Genomic DNA, 18,099 nt, shown 5'->3' with positions numbered 1-18,099 from the left:
CAAAACACTGTTATTGCAAAGAAAGTGCCCTGCTGCTTCCATGATGCTGCTAACTTGGATTTCTCCTCCAATGCTGTGTTCCACTAGAACCCGGAAAAGAGGAAATACTCACGCACTGACTCCCGACCAGTATCAGTCAATATAAGTCCTCGGAACAAGCAGGCAGAAATGCTGTGCCATTTCTCAGCCAGGAACATATTAGCGATGGAATGCTGGAGTAGTGACTTAGCTGGCATTCAAAGTTACATCGCAGCGACACAACGAAAACAGGGAGTGGGAGGGTGTGTCTATGATGCTCAATGCCGCCTCATTGTGTTATCAATGAGACGTAAGCAGCATTCGGGGTAATAATACATTTGCAGTCAACTTTGATCGTTGCTGGGCATTATTTGGGGTATATAATGGAGCAGTAAAACCTCAAGACTATAACGCAACACCATGCAGTCTACTTGAGACCTGTGTAAGGCAGGACACCAGCATAATAAATTTAAACTAGCATTGTTTGATCACGTACCGTTTGCAATGTGTAATGTGGTCATTGTGTTATTTTCCCTAGGTTGGGTATGAATGACTTCACGCCTAAAACTGAAGAACTGCTACAGAGCTTGGGAGTAGACCGACCTGGGCTCACCATTAGAATGGGCTGAAGGAGTTCAGATGGCATTCACTTTGAGGAGCTGCTCTGCTAGCACTTGGAAAATAACCACACCTGGTCTGCGGTTGAAATTAGGCAGCCCATGGCGGGTGATTGGGTTTATAAATGTTTGATGAGTTGAACATTTAAGCCCCATGAAGTGTTTTTACAAGGTCCTTTGTCATCTTTAAATTCTCAATGTAATATTTTCCAATGAAGTTAAATTTTAAGCTGAATAAAAAATGGTGTCTCATTTTTAATCAGGATATTATTATTTGTTTAGAAGGGGTGCTTTAAATGTTACATTTCACATATGCACTCGTGTTTGACAACAAAAGCAGGATCGCAACAAGTTGTTTAGGATTTTTAAATGACAATGTATTACCCAATGGTAAAATACACAAAACAGTTGATTGTCTCTTGCAGTGCTTTGAATAAACTTTTACCAAATTCAGTTGTACTCTTTGAATCTTTCGAGATTTCAACCTTCAGGTCTGCACAAGATGTCGTCAGCAAGGCATTAAGCCACATTTAGTGAATGCAAGCAGCCGCTTGCTCTCGCTGTTCTGTTGCGTATAGTGGTATTTCTTAGCGTCAAATGCATCCTTGAATCCATTTTGGATGCAATGGGACATTTTTGCGCTAAGGGCACAGAGGGCCAGATGTATCAAGCTAAATTGCGATCGCTGAAATTCACAGAATTTCAGCATTTGCAATCGCAATTCAGCTGTGTGCAATGTATGAAATGAAAAACCCTACTCGCAAAATAAGGAATCGCAAAATTTGCAATTCCCTATTTTGCGCATGCATTTAGAGAATTGCAATTAGCGATTCCCTAAATGCTATTCTAATAAACATCGCAAATTACGATATTGCTGTAAGGAATCGCAAATTACCACCAACTTCAAGTTGGTGGTAATTTGCGATTTCCTCGAAAAAAGCACTTTTGTTTTTTTCAGAGTGCCATGTGGCACACATACATGCCCTAAGGGCATGTATGTGCGCCACATGTGCACACATGAACATTTCATGGGTGCAAGAGGGTTTCCTTTTGGAACCCTTGAAATTGCGTGCGCAATTTGCGGGTACCTATTGGGTACTCGAAAATTGCGCGCGCAATTCCCATTCATTGGCCCATAGAAATGAATAGTAAGCTATTCCTTATTTGCGACTCGTAATCTGCAAGTCGCAAATAAGGAATGCGTAGGAATCGCTATTATAAAGGTGAAACTTACCTACATAGCAGTTTGCGAGTCCTTAATAGCGATTCGCAAAAAATCGCTATGAAGGACTCGCAAACCTGTACTTTCATACATGTGCCCCAGAATTACTCTTCTCACATAATTCAAGCGGAATCTCACAGGATTCTTAAGGAATTCTGTGTGATTGCGCTAGATAGAATTACGCAAGTTACGCCCAGCCCTAAACAGTTCCTCTACTGAGGCTCCTTAGACTCTATATTCCCTATCTAGTATCACTTTCATGCACTCAGCTCAAAGAGAGGTCCTGCTGCCTTCAAGCATTTTGGATGATGTCTGCAATCTAGACACGTAAAAACATTCTCATTATTTAATCTCGGGCAAAAACAGTTTGGGACGGAAATTGCAAAAAGTAACACTGGTCATTGAATTCAAAAGCACAGCATTATGCACCAATTATCAGTAGAATTATGCAATTACCTGTGGTTAACTTTAAAAAGACCCTCTTGAAATAGTAATTTAAATTGTACCAATGGCTGGATTGCAATTTCCACTATGGTAGGTCTACTCAATCTTTCATCCTCTTGAAGTGGACAAAATGAGTTACATTGAGATGGGTAAGAATGGACATGTTATTCTGTGATACAGTACCTACAGGTGAAAGTGCATGTCACAAATGCACAGTATCTATGCACCATTTCATGCCAACTTTGGAACATTAGTTGTGAAAAATCTCAAAACCTGCACTGATTATTAATCTCATAGAAGACTTAATTGGGGTTTGTGCATTATTTTGTATTTGAGTGGAAGTGTATAATGATCTGAGGGATTGTGTCCCATTTCTAGTGAGTTTAATGAACTGTGTCACACTAATCTTTAAAATGTAATATGCATGCCCCACCTGCAGTGCTTATCAAAACCAAATCTGCTCAAACACCCCTGCACACACATACCGCAGTGGTGTTGTCAGAACCCATTGAAAAAAGTCAGAACCAGCTATTAATACTGTTTCAACCACATGCCACAAAGCTCATGTTTTCAGTATATGTCATAAGAGCAGCTTTTCTAGAAAGGCATTTGTTAAAATGCTATCAGTTGTGAAAATCAGCTATAAATCATGCAGTTGCAAAATTGTGCTTTGGAATTCTGAGTCAGCTCATCATATCTATGCACCTTTGGGTTCTCCGCACTATTGTCACCCTTGCCTTGAAGCCAAAATGTAATTTGGAAAGATCCGATTGAATAACATGTTAAACAATTTAAATAAACCCCTATCACCTAACCACCCCTACTCCCAAATATCTGGCTCTGCTTTTCATATTTTCACACTGGAAGAGTGAGTTGCCTCCTTCACGCAAGGGATGGCCTATGGTGGGGAGTTGGAGTGAATGATGGAGGGAACATGACTCCTGAAAACATTGGTTGAAGACTGTCGCCCATGCACTCATCACCAGCAGACTTTACTAAGGCATCACACTCTACGCCAGCGTCACCCAGAAACAGCTCCAGAAACTACAGATTGTTCAAACCGCTGCCGCTAGACTGGTCCGCGACATCCCCCGCCGCAGCCACATCACGCAACACCTCCTCCAACTCCACTGGCTCCCAGTCAACAAGAGAATCACCTTCAAGCTCCCCACACATACCTACAAAGCTCTCCACAGCATAGGACCAGCATACCTGAACCACCCCCTCACATTCCTCATACCCGCCAGACAACTTTGTTTGGCCCATTTCGCCCTAGCCTCCGTTCCCAGGATCCACAAGACCGGAACCAGAGAAAGTTCCTTCTCCTACCTCACTGCCAAGACCTGGAACACCTTGCCCCTCCACCTCAGGCAATCCGCGTCACTGACCTAATTCATGAAGAACTTCAAGACCTGGCTCTTTGAATGATTCTTTACACCTAGTAGAACCAGCAGTCCCCCCAAGCGCCTTGAGGCCCTCACAGTTGAGTAGTGATGCTTTATAAACCCCTGATTGATTGAGTGATTGAGGAGACAGAACATTAAACGATATTGAAGACTTCTGGTCAAATATAATTATTTAGTCCACCTGCCATGTCAATTCAGAATAGTTGACTGTACTGACTCAAACCAGGTGGTTAACTCACCATAACATTTTTTTTTTTTTTTTTAAAACCTTTATTGACATAAAAAAGGAGAGACAAGTCGAGGCCTACAACCCATCCGGCCGGCCGCAATGTACAATACAATCAGGAGTCACCAGGCAAATATCACATAATCAATCAATACAAAGCAGAGGCCGTACAATATAAAAGGGGGGGAGAAAAAATTCGGGAACCAAAGGGCTAAAACACAGGAGTAAATAAGGCTTAATTTTTAATATGGGGAGAAGACGTATGACAGGCGCACTTTCAATACGGAGGCATCCGATATCCCGTAATCAACTGCAACATTAATAAGGGGGCATGGGGCCAGAAGATCGGGGGGGATAATACAATGCATTCAAGAAATCAGGATATGTGAGACACAATCAGCCCCTGAGCATTCTTCTCGTAACATGCCCGCCACCCAGGACACTACCAAGCCAGAACAGAGGGATCGGAAAGACAATAAACCAAAACCAACTCGTCATAAGAACTTCAAGGACACCGAGAGGAAAAGGGGGGGGGGACGAGGTAGGGAAGGGGAGGGGGAAGGGAAGGGAAAACGGAGGGAAGACAAAAAAAGACAATAAAAAGGGAAATAAAAAAATAAGAAAAACGAAAGGAAGAAGACACGCCGACCCAGGCCCCCCGTGGCAGGAAGACAGGAGACAAAAGGAGTAGCGGCCCAAATGGGGGATGGCAATCGGGGAGAAAGACAGCCGAAACCTATCAGGAGGATTAACGACGCCACACCCCCCACCCGAAACACACCAAAGGAGGTCAGGACAGACGCGGCCTCACGAAAAAGAGATAGAAAAGGGCCATAGAACCAGAGGACAAACAAAAAAATAGTACCCAACCCACCCGACCCACCCTGCACCCCTGTAGAAGGCTATGGCCTACCCTTCAGACAGCGTGCCTGTCGCCCTAAACCAGAACCCGAAATATAGCGAGAAGTAAGAAAGAAAAACGAGACAAAAAAGAACAACCAAAGCGAAGAAAAAAAGGACAGGAGGGAGGAGCAGAATAACTATAATCCGAACGGGCGGCCGCAGCCCTCCGCCCAACCAGAAAAATACAGTCAAAAACAGTCCAGGACGACACCCCATCACTCGCTATAAAACATTAAGAGAAGGGGACCGCCCACCTTTCTACGATGAAAAACAATGATACCACTAAATCGTATACCGGGAATCCAACAGAAGTCGTACATTTCACACCCAACCCTTTCGAGCGACAAATCCCACCCACCACATGGCAATGTAAAACCACATGCTAAATACGAAATCAGCATATAGTCGAGTGGAATGGTGACTAACATAGCTACGTGGGGGGTAGATAGATCCACAAGGGAGCAATAGTCCGAACCGAAAGTGTAGATGCATCAACAATCGCAGCACGATCAGTGGAAAACAGGAGTTCAGTTGCGCCACTGGATCGGGCGAGGTGGTCCCAATTATAGACACAGGCAATGTCATCGAAGTAAGCACAGGAGGCAGTCCATCAATAGTTTCAGGCAACAATGTCGAACATGGTCGCAATACAGCATCCAAGTCCCCGGGGTCCGAACCATGAAAAGCAGGGCGCCCCAAAGTCACCGGCACACTACACGATCTTCGATCAGCGGCGGAGACACTCAAGTCAATCGAGGGGGGCGAGGCAATGAAGTCATCGAAACAAGAGGGCGACAAGAAGAGATGGCCGCCCAAAATGGCGGCAGATCGTGGCGGATCCACCGAGACTCCCAGGGCCAGGGAAGCGTGCAGGGACCTCAGTGCTTCCAGGACATCTCTGACCGTCGGCTCACGTCCACCAGATCCGCTCCCCACACGCTTAGGCAACACGGGCCCGCCGCCACAGGGTGATTCTCGTTCCAGAGGGTCGGCCGCCATTTCGGGAATCAGCCCAATCGCCGCCCACCAAGACCCCCGGAAATAACAGTTCGCAAATGTAGGACTTTACAAGCTCCGGGGGTCCCAGCAAGGGCGGCCTCGATGCCCAAAGGGATATCCGCCCAAAACGGGTCTCCGCCAGCACCAGCTCCGGTGCCCCAAACAAGCGTAGTCCGGGCCCCGAGGACCAGGGCCGCCGGACCAAGCAGCGGCGGAGGGAGACCCCTTCACAGAATCAGGTCCCGGGGCCTCTCACCCACGTCGGCCGCGCGGCCACCGGGTCAGGATCGCCGGGATCTTCGCACATCGGCTCCCAACACTGGTTCTCGCTCTCGGCCGGGGCCGAGAGCCGTCGGATCCCGCCAGGTCCCGGTCCAAGTCTCGCAGAGGCCCCGATTCCTCGGAGGCCACAACTCCGGAGCCACTGCACACCGAGACCCCGGGGTCGGATGGTAAGTACAAACAAGCCGGTATGTTTCAATGCCCCAAAAGATGTGTCGTCCTCGGACAGGATAGAAGACAGGATCGTCAATCAGGACGGAGGGCTGCGGGAGCCGAGCTAAAGGGCGACCATCACGGCCGCGAGCTAGGCTCCTCCCCCACCATAACATTTTTGAACTGTTGCCATATTCAAACCTCAAAAAATCCATAGGATCAAATAGTCCATCAATTATTAAACCAATGGATTATACATACATGATAAATAAATGGGAAAAATACTAAATGTTGCCCTGACCTGTTAGTGAAGAAAGTCTTTTCAAAATGTATAAGGCCAAAATTGAGATATACCCATGTGTGTCAATATGAAATATAATCTATGTGTAAGCAAAACCTATGTCATAAGACTATAAACAATATGATTGTTAATAAAATTGTCATGTAGCCTAGATTATTACTAGAATGAGTGCCGCTGAGCCTGCACTCCAGGTGAGGTCGCCCCCCCACGCACCACTGCTCTCTGCCTCGCTCTTTTTGCCTGCTTCCTGCTCCTGACGCCGGACGACCCAGCCGCCGCTGAGCCGCCCGACTCACCTTTTTCCCACCGCTGCCTCCCTGCGGCCCCGCCCCCCTCCTGCCCATTCGCCGCCCCGCTCCCGCCACCCAGCTGACCCTCCCTCCCGGCTCCTTCTTAAGGGGACCGCGCCAGGCGTAGGGAGCGACCGCTGAGCCTGCACTCCAGGTGAGGTCGCCCCCCCAAGCACAACTGCTCTCTGCCTCGCTCTTTTTGCCTGCTTCCTGCTCCTGACGCCGGACGACCCAGCCGCCGCTGAGCCGCCCAACTCACCTTTTTCCCGCCGCTGCCTCCCTGCAGCCCCGCCCCCCTCCTGCCCATTCGCTGCCCCGCTCCCGCCACCCAGCTGACCCTCCCCCGGCTCCTTACTTAAGGGGACCGCGCCAGGCGTAGGGAGCGACCGCTGAGCCTGCACTCCAGGTGAGGTCGCCCCCCCACGCACCACTGCTCTCTGCCTCGCTCTTTTTGCCTGCTTCCTGCTCCTGACGCCGGACGACCCAGCCGCCGCTGAGCTGCCCGACTCACCTTTTTCCCGCCACTGCCTCCCTGCGGCCCCGCCCCCCTCCTGCCCATTCGCCGCCCCGCTCCCACCACCCAGCTGACCCTCCCTCCCGGCTCCTTACTTATGACGCCCCCTTGCAGGCGCAGCGGTCACGCGCAGCGGACGCGCCGATTGTGCGCCGAAAGCGCGCTAAAGGCAAGACCGTCTGCGCCCGTCCGCGCCTGGACCGCGCCCAGCGCCAGGACCCCTGACCCCCACCGATGCAAGACGACCCGACAGACCTACGACGCCGCCGCCCTCAACGCACTCAATGCCGGGCGTAACCCCGCCTGCTGCCGAGCCACCCCGAGACGCATCCACGGACCCTTCACCTGCAAAGCCTGCAAGTTCACCTGTCTCCGAACCTGCACCGCACCCAAAAGACCAGGCACCAGCAACAACCACCTCAAGTGCATCCTGTTCAACACCCGCTCCGTCCACAGACACGCCGTGGAACTCTGGAACCTCCTTGACGCAACATCACCAGACGTCGCCTTCCTCACGGAAACCTGGATGAACGTCTCCTCAGCCCCCGACATCGCCATCGCCATCCCAGACGGGTACAAGATCATCAGGAGGGACCGCGTCAACCAGACCAGAGGAGGCATCGCCATCATCCACAGGAATACCATCCGGATCACGACCGACTCCAACGACACCTTCGCCGCTGCCGAGCACCTCCACTTCCAGATTCACACCGACCCAAAGAGGACCCTCAGAGGCACCCTCGTCTACAGACCCCCGGGACCACGCACACAATTCAGCGAAGACTTCACAGACTTCACCAGCCCGCACGCCCTCCCCTCCACTGACTACATCCTCCTTGGAGACCTCAACTTCCACCTGGAGAAAAACAAGGACCGCAACACCGCCGCCCTGCTGGACAACCTCGCCAACCTCGGACTTAAGCAACTGGTCAACACCCCCACCCACTACGCCGGCCACACGCTTGACCCCGTCTTCTCATCCAGCAAGCACATCACCTTTAGCCACTCCACCGGACTCCACTGGACCGACCACAGCTGCGTCCACTTCAGCTTCAGAAGAACCACGACCCACCACCACCCGCTTCAGGCTCCCCACAGAAGCTGGAGTAAGATCACCACCGACCAGCTCACCACCTCCCTCAGCCAGAACCCATCCGCCAGCGCAACGGACCCCAACGAAGCAGCCCGCAACTTCACGCAGTGGCTGACCGCCTGCGCCGACGACCTCGCACCACTGAAGAACCCTCCCAGCAGACCTAGAAGCAAGAAGGCATCCTGGTTCACCGACGAACTCAAGGACTCCAAGAAGACCTGCCGCACCCTCGAGAAAGCCTGGCTCCTCGACCAGACCACCGACAACATGACCGCCCTCAAACACGCCACCCGCAAAAACCACCAGCTCATCCGCACCACCAAGAAGAAATCCCTGAAGGAACGACTAGACAACAATGCCCACGACAGCAAGGAGCTCTTCAGCATCGTCAAGGAGTTCTCCAACCCCAGCACCGGCAACAACAACATCTCTCCGTCACAAGACCTCTGCGACTCCCTCGCCTCGTTCTTCCACCGCAAGATCGCCGACATCCACAACAGCTTCAGCGCACTATCCACGCACCCCACCGTCGAACCAACGCCCTCCACCACCACCCTCCGCACCTGGACCACGGTGACCACCGAGGACACAGCCCGCACAATGAGCACCATCCACTCCGGATCACCAACCGACCCCTGCCCACACCACGTCTTCAACAAGGCCAACTCCACCATCGCACCCCAACTACGGAACATCATCAACACCTCCTTCAACACCGCCACCTTCCCGGAGAGCTGGAAGCACGCCGAGCTCAGCGCCCTACGGAAGAAACCAACAGCGGACCCCACCGACCTCAAAAAATTCCGCCCTATCTCGCTCCTCCCTTTTCCTGCTAAAGTCATCGAGAAGATCGTCAACAGACAGCTTGCCGCCTTCCTCGAGACGAACGGATCCCTCGACCCCTCGCAGTCCGGTTTCAGAGCCAACCACAGCACCGAGACCGCCCTCATCGCAGCCACCGACGACGGGGAAACAGCGGCACTCATCCTCCTGGACCTCTCTGCTGCGTTCGACACTGTCTGCCACCGCACCCTAGTTCAACGCCTCAGCAACATCGGCATCCAAGAGAAAGCACTGGAGTGGATCACCTCGTTCCTCGCCGGAAGAACACAGAGAGTCCACCTCCCCCGTTTCGATCCGAGGCCACCGAAGTCATCTGCGACGTTCCGCAAGGATCTTCACTCAGCCCCACCCTCTTCAACGTCTACATGAGACCTCTTGCAGCCATCACACGCCAACACAACCTCAACATCATCTCCTACGCCGACGACACCCAGCTGATCCTCTCCCTCACAAGAGACCCCGACACCGCCAGAACCTGCCTACACGAAGGGATGAAAGACGTCGCCGAGTGGATGAAGAACAGCCGCCTGAAACTGAACTCAGACAAGACGGAAGTCCTCATCCTGGGACCATCGCCCTCCGCCTGGGACGACTCCTGGTGGCCCCCCGCCCTGGGCACCGCACCCAAGCCAACCGACCACGCACGCAACCTGGGCTTCATCCTGGACTCTTCCCTCTCGATGACCAGACAAGTAAACGCCGTCTCCTCTTCGTGCTTCAACACCCTGCGTATGCTCCGAAAGATCTTCCGATGGATCCCGACCGAAACCAGGAAGACGGTCACCCAAGCACCAGCCGACTGGACTACGGAAACACCTTCTACGCCGGAACCACAGCCAAGCTACAGAAAAAACTCCAACGCATCCAGAACGCCTCCGCCCGACTCATCCTGGACATCCCCCGACGCAGCCACATCTCCGGCCACCTGAAAGACCTGCACTGGCTCCCCGTCAACAAGAGGATCACGTTCCGGCTCCTCACCCACGCACACAAGTCTCTCCACGACCTGGGCCCCAAGTACCTCAACGACCGCCTGACCTTCTACACGCCCACCCGCCAGCTACGGTCCACCAGCCTCGCCCTCGCCGCCGTACCACGCATCCGAAAAGCCACCGCCGGAGGAAGATCCTTCTCCTACCTGGCGGCCAAGACATGGAACTCCCTCCCCATCCACCTTCGGCTGACCCAGGACCATCTCCCCTTCAGGAGACAACTCAAGACCTGGCTGTTCGAGCAGTAGCAAACCCCTTCCCCCAAGCGCCTTGAGACCCTTCCGGGTGAGTAGTGCGCTATACAAGTATTATGATTGATTGATTGATTGATGGTGAAAACGATACCTTATCTATATTCAATATATAAATGAATGAGGTGTACCCTTATATTATCCTCTGTCACCCACCCTTGTTCTTTTTCTACTTTAACTTTCGGTAGGCTTTCTACCTCTGGTCTGCCCAACAGTTCATGGTTGAGCACACTATATAAGCGATGATCAAGAAACTCAAATATCTGCATTGTAGAGACTTGACCAAACTTTTATCAACAAGATTTCTTTAATAGTAAAAGAGCTGAGCATCTGTTTTCCCAATATTCAAATTGAATAAATTCAAAGTCATTTTTTGTCTATGTTTCTGTGTTTTCTTTATTATCATTACACATTTTTCTTCACAGGTGACATATTTTTAAATCTGGTTTCCAAAGGTATGAGTCATGAAACCTTATCAAACACTAGCAGCCCGTCCCGACATTGTCCGGGTATCCCCGCTGTTCAGCTGACTCTCCTCAGCCTCTTGAGAGTTCATTGTGTGAGAGCGTACACGGGACGCTGCGCGTGTGTGAAAGAGCAGCCTGGTTTTTTTTTATCCCCGCTGGTACACCGACTCTCCTCAGCCCCCGCCTGAGCACCTCTGGTACGCCGACTCTCCTCAGCCCCCGCCTGAGCCCCGCTGGTACGCTGACTCGCCTCAGCCCCCGCCTGAGCACCGTAGCAATCTGTTATGGTATATAACGCATAACGCATCCAGGATTTGCCGCCCATTTCCCACGAATGCCACGCGAATGCCTTGCCCATCTGTATGGCCACGCTCCCGGCAGAACGCACACGCCCACAAGGAAGTAGCGTGAAGGCTTTGTTTTTCGGAATGCCGTTTTAATGTCGGAATGCCGCGCCCATCGCTGTATGCACACGCCCCCAGCACAACGCCCCGAGCAGAACCCCCCCACCCACAAGGGACTTCTTTGCCGGTAAGGTTCTTTTACGTTTCTAATGTATACGGTGGGCCGCTGTATAGCCTATGTCCATCTGCTGCAACTGTCCTTTCCAATGCTGTATTGGGTGTTGTGATTGGTGCTGTGGTTCCTGAGATTACCGGCCTCAAAAGTTTGGGCTCTCTCTTTATTATATCAGTATAGATTAGCCTTCTTTATTATTATTTTACATGTTTCTCCAAAGGTGACATCTTTTTAAAAAACTTGTTTCCAGTTGTATGAGTCTTGGCACCTTGTCAAAGATTAGCCAACACATGTTTCTCCACATACAAGGCCTTCTGAGGCGGGGGCTTTTTCCATGCTTGAAAAATCAGTATACAATATACTTGAGTTCCAAACAAATTATTAGCGATCAACAGTGACATATGGTGTGTGAATACAGATGTGATTGATTGCCTTCCTGCAAGGATATAGGTGCAAGAAACAAGTCCTGTGTAGCATATTTTTGTTACAAATCTGTAAAAAAAGATTGTGGAGGTCAAGTCAAGGCTGTAGTTTACAATGCCAATAGTTTAATCGCTCGCAAATGCATGACCTATTGCATTTACACCCACACAGAGCCACCCACACAGTCATTCACATAGAGCCCCCTAAACAGAGCCACCCTCACACAGAGAGAGCCACCTACAAAAAAGCTATCCACACAGAGCCACCCCCACACACACAGAGCCACCCCCACACACACAGAGCCCCCCCACACACACAGAGCCCCCCCCACACACACAGAGCCCCCTGCAGCTCGCCTCCCCCCCCCCCCTGTACGGGGGGGCTGCGGGGGCCAGTGCTACACCACTGCTCTCCAACATATGCATGCCCAGGGCTTAAAACTTTTAAATAAATATCTCAGAATGGAAGACTACATATCTCCTTTCAGAGAACGCATGGCCTGTTCTAACTTAAACGTACAATTAAATTAAACTGGTTATGGATTAACAGTGTGAACCTTTATATATACATACGTATTTTAATCTTGTTTATATATTGACTTGGTTTTAACTCTTGATAAAATATGTATTTAATTCATGCCATACAGAAGAGAGGTACTTCAATTAAATAACAATGTTGCAAAACAATGTCAGGATATTCATGCATGAGGTAAATCAGAATTAAGCGTACAGAAAAAGAAACGTGGATGTTTCAGCAGTAGGACTGTTCTACCTTTTGCGGGAAGAGGACCACATTAAGAGAGCTTTGCATTTGTATCATCATTGGGATATCCGTGAAGCGTGCAAAACTAAATAGAAGAGCTTTGTAAACATCATAATGGATTCATTTTGCAATGTGGGTAGCTGTTTATACAGTTCATTGGCAGATTCTAAAGTAAAGTGTTGCATTTAGATAATGTCCTGCTTTAAAGCATGCTATAAAAATCCCACTCTCCTCGAAATGCACAAAAGAAACTGATGTATTTATTAGAATATTAAGTGGGATTGCCGTCTCGAAGCCAAGTCCTTAATTACAAATGTAGGACATAAGCACAGAAAATTCTCTCTTCAAGCAGAGGACAGTGGAAGTGGTGACAGAGTTGGCGTGATTGTGTCCACCTTTGGGTGAGGGGGAGAGACTAACACCAGGCTTTGAGCGAGGGGTGGACAGAGATACCCACCTTTAGAAAATGGGTGGAGAGAGGGACACCCACTTTTGGGCGAGGGGGAGAGAGGGACACCCACCTTTGGGCGAGGGGGAGAGAGGGACACCCACCTTTGGGCGAGGGAATTCTTGATCTGGGGAGGGGCGGGGGGGCGGTTAGAAAGTGAGAGACAAGTTTCGGGCACTATTAACCCGCATTAATGCCCCCGAGCTGTCGGTGGCGTTGACCTTCCTCCTAATACGGCCACGGAGACCTTTAGTTTAGCAGTGCCTCCGGTGCGGTGCTGTCTCCGACATAGGAGGTGCCAACCTGGCAGAGAGCACATTCCAAGAAGGACCCCCGTAACTCGTAGAAAGAAATGGACACGTACCTCTATCCACGGCAGGGGGCTCTTTGAATTAAAGGGGGTGTCTTGGACAGAGGGTGGTGATGGTGGCAGCCTCAGCCTTGCGTGGGAGGCCTGAGAGAGGTGAGAGCCTGCCCCTCGCCCCCCCCACACACACACACACACACACACACTGCTGCACCCTCACGCACACACTGGGGCCGAGTCACTTCAACCCAGTGATGAAGCATGTCACCACTAGGTTGGTGAGTGAGGGTTCTTAAACATCTCTCTATTTGTGTTGTGTTTCCACCTTTCTTTCCCTTCTACTTAACCCTTACATATTTGTTTGAGGTTGCTCTTTGTCTTTTCACTCTCCAATTGTAACCAAAAGCCACAAAGAGCTCGAAAGACTACTCGTTTCCATTTTCATTTCCAGTTCACTACTTTTAAAAGTACCAAAGGCCAGCAGTCACTTCATCAAAAAAATCACCATCCAACCACAATTAGATCAAAATAATTTCTCGGGTTTCGCTATAAACACCGTGGAAAGCAAATAAACTCTCTAGCATAAGCAGTGTTGCTTTCCAGGTCATGGAAACTGTGTGGGGGCGGGGGGGGGGAGGGGAGGGGGAGAAATCAGCTGACATGACAACTTGGACTCGATACTGACAAGACCTTCAACAAGAATTTGCAAATGGCAAAAGCTAAATGCGTAATTTTACCTTCAATGACGTTCTAATTGCAAGATAGTAAAGAGAGCTGAGTGATAAGTAGAAAGTTAGGAATGGTAGCTGGCCTTGTAAGTGTCTGTTCGGAGACAGAACTTGGGAACATTAGGTAGGAACACCGATCACTCGAGTCACCAAGGGAATACCCACGAGTGTGATAGCTCAGTGAATTCATATACATGGTACTGGCACCTACTTCAACAAGCAGGCGACTGGAACACATCTGGGACGCAGATTTCCATTACTGTGCGTTGATACAACCAACCTGTCCCACCGTAAAGAAAACTCACACTGAACAAATGGACAGCATGATTTAGCTGGCAGTAACTGGCAAGACTACACCTGCAACTTATTAAATCGAAGATAAACATTTGCCCTGTTAATAGGACATGTGTAAGCACCTTACAACATGCACTTACCTGTCGCGATCCTACCAGTTAGATGAAAAACACCAAATTTCCAGCTTCAACAGGTGCACATGGCCTGCTGATGCTTCTTTTCTTGTAATTAAGGGGGAGGGGGGTGTCGGTGTCAGCTCAGTTCCTAGGGGCAAACCTACCTACCTGTAAGCTCTATAATCACTACTTGTAGGACATTTACAACATGGTCTGGGACTACCGGCCACCCCCCTCCTTAACCCACTGACAGCATTACCTAATTCAACCATTCAACACATGGGTCTTTGGAAGTCAGGGGGTCAGGGCCCCCCCTGGCCGTATTTATTAAAATATAAAAACAAAATCAAAATTTTAATAAAATAAACATTTAGACAATTATTAAATGCACATTTCAGAACATTAGATTTACATCCATTTTTGACATGGTATGATGGGCTAACCTTAACAAATATCTAGTACAGCGTGTTTCCTAACCGAATCTAACATCCTGAAAATTAAAATGCATTCTAATAATTTAAGTCGTACGGCAAGGTCGCTAACCGGTGTCAGATCCTTTCACAGCTACGCTCTCACGTTCGAGATGCGCATGCGCAACCCAGGGCACGTTTCACCCACGTGCGCGCGCAACCCAGGGCACGTTTCACCCATGTGCGCTCCCTGAACTCCATTTAACCATAACAGGAGGGCCCGTACACTCGCGCACCTTGATGACATCATAGTGTCTGTGAGGGGTGGTTACCAGCCTGAGGAAAGCGTAGACTCCCTCCCCCGCACCCTTCTAAGTAATGGATATCATATCCTGTCCCTGAAGTTCTGGGAGAGTCCAATGGCCCCTCCCGCTGGGCGGCCCCTTTCGTGAATGGGACCGCCCCCCCCAAGGACCTTAAATTGCTGCTCACCGATTATGACCTTACCGCCAGACCCACATAATAAATACGACATTGCTATACTAAGAGGGAAAAAAGGCCTAAGGAGAAAATTAGTTAAAACCACAGCAAAGCACAAAACATCTCCATATGTACATTCAACCTGTAAACGGGAAAAAAGGCCTAATGAAGCAAGCATGATATTCCTATGATCCTGCACATCGCTAGACAGTATACCTACCACTGAATGTACCCAAGTTCCGCTAATCAAGGGGATGGAGGGTGGGGAAAATTACACAGCCCCACGGTGGGGCGAGGAGCGAGCCTGGGAGCGCGGGCACAAAGAGGCCGCTTCCCGCGCTCCCCAGGCTCTTAACCCCTTCGCCGTCGCGGCCCCGCCCCCTCGCCCCGGAAGTGCACAACTACTTCCGGGGCGAGGGCGGGGGGCAAGCCACCACGAAGGAACCGGGATATGGGAGGGGCCGGGCCCCGCCATGCCTGCGTGGGGGCCGATTGGTCCCCCCTTTTCTCATGGTCTGGGACTACCGGCCACCCCCCTCCTTAACCCACTGACAGCATTATCTAATTCAACCATTCAACACATGGGTCTTTGGAAGTCAGGGGGTCAGGGCCCCCCCTGGCCGTATTTATTAAAATATAAAAACAAAATCAAAATTTTAATAGAATAAACATTTAGACAATTATTAAATGCACATTTCAGAACATTAGATTTACATCCATTTTTGACATGGTATGATGGGCTAACCTTAACAAATATCTAGTACAGCGTGTTTCCTAACCGAATCTAACATCCTGAAAATTAAAATGCATTCTAATAATTTAAGTCGTACGGCAAGGTCGCTAACCGGTGTCAGATCCTTTCACAGCTACGCTCTCACGTTCGAGATGCGCATGCGCAACCCAGGGCACGTTTCACCCACGTGCGCGCGCAACCCAGGGCACGTTTCACCCATGTGCGCTCCCTGAACTCCATTTAACCATAACAGGAGGGCCCGTACACTCGTGCACCTTGATGACGTCATAGTGTCTGTGAGGGGTGGCTACCAGCCTGAGGAAAGCGTAGACTCCCTCCCCCGCACCCTTCTAAGTAATGGATATCATATCCTGCCCCTGAAGTTCTGGGAGAGACCAATGGCCCCTCCCGCTGGGCGGCCCCTTTCGTGAATGGGACCGCCCCCCCCTAAGGACCTTAAATTGCTGCTCACCGATTATGACCTTACCGCCACAGGCCAGCATAGTTGACCGACTATCTGCCCCCCCCCAACCGCCTACACTGAAAGGTCATCTTCCTAATCAAAAAACCCCTCTACCCCTGCTAGTTTGTTCCCTACCCATAGGGCATTCCCTGACTCTGTGAACTGGACCCCCACCCTGTGAGTAGAGACAACCCCTCCAACAATTGTCAACTCTTCTTCATCAGCCGACTGTTATTCTACAATGTCTCTCTCTGATGCACCCCTGTGGGATATACTGCAATTGAGGTGTTTGAAATAATTTCTCAATCCAAGTGTTGATCCTCTTTATCGAGTGATTCTTCACAGGGTGATTCCGCGCCCTCACCGAGTCCACCCCCCCTTTCCCTGCAGCCTGGGGAAACTGAGCCCCCCTATGTTGCAGTCTGGGTTTTATATTTTGCTAACTTGCATGCTAGTGCGATTATCCCTTCCACCAGAACCCCCTTTGCCTATCGGGTACTTCTCCTTCCCCGCTCTGGACGGACAGACCCCATCTTTGGTGTCCCTGTAGTTGCTGTGACCGGGGGTATCCTGGTACTATCAGTGTACACCTCCCACTGGCGTATCGTGAAGTCTGCTAACCACCCACACCTGGCCACTACGCTCTGGGAAATGTTAAGTGTATGTCTAACACTTTACTATGGAAGTCCCCACTTCCCGACCAGGGGTGATGAGGCGTTGCATAGGCCTATTTATTCCTGGGGTTGCCAAGGCTAGCAATGCACACCCTTGTGCACTGCCCCATCCCTATCGTTGGCCCTACCAATTGGTAACCTTATGCATATACCATGCTGACACTGGTGGCTCTGCGAGCGCAGGCGCCGTTACTGTAGAAATACAATTTCCTGTTAAGGAAAAATACTGCCATTTTATGTGACGCAACATCCCGCTACATTACTGCGGCCAGCCCAATCTAGGGTTTACACACCAAAAACCATCAACCCTGTGCTGGCACCTCCTGCGTCTTTGATCGCTCGCCCATCACACTTGCGTTGCTGCTTGCCATCCTCTACCTGACGTAAGCATCCCTTGGGCTGTCCACCTGTTGCAGCTGTTGTGATGTGGAGCACTCCAGATATCCACCATGGACCCGGCCATACATAAATGGAAAAGATAAACACAAACCATTAGTGTTTCTGGCGATAACTGCTGTACACGTGCTAGTCTTACATTGCCATCACTTGCTAAGTTTTAGATAAGATTGGCGCCAGCTGCATACTCATTGACACTTCCGACTGTAAGTGTTAAGCATAGCCTCAGTTTGTGTCCCATGTAGTGTGATTGGATTAGTGTTACGGAGAGTGCCCTGTAGAATGACCTTCATTAAAGAATAATATCCAGTGTGCAGTACAGTGA

The 18,099-nt window shown here is 50.1% G+C and overlaps 1 protein-coding gene across 3 annotated transcripts in view; it reads left to right on the top strand.

The window, feature by feature from the left end:
• LOC144798550 (NACHT, LRR and PYD domains-containing protein 3-like) overlaps positions 1-894 on the top strand; it is a 925,301-nt gene extending 924,407 nt beyond the window's left edge. For all 3 annotated transcript variants that reach the window (XM_078669484.1, XM_078669486.1, XM_078669485.1), the window contains exon 10: positions 557-894. In XM_078669484.1, the coding sequence (XP_078525610.1) occupies positions 557-647 (91 nt within the window). In that variant the 3' untranslated portion in view covers positions 648-894. The remainder of the gene's footprint in view (positions 1-556) is intronic.
• Positions 895-18,099: the final 17,205 nt, after the last annotated feature.

Source organism: Lissotriton helveticus, chromosome 12 (assembly GCF_964261635.1).
Source record: "Lissotriton helveticus chromosome 12, aLisHel1.1, whole genome shotgun sequence".
NCBI lineage: Eukaryota > Metazoa > Chordata > Amphibia > Caudata > Salamandridae > Lissotriton > Lissotriton helveticus.
The sequence above is the reverse complement of the archived record's forward strand: the minus strand, read 5'-3'. Positions and strand labels throughout refer to the sequence as shown.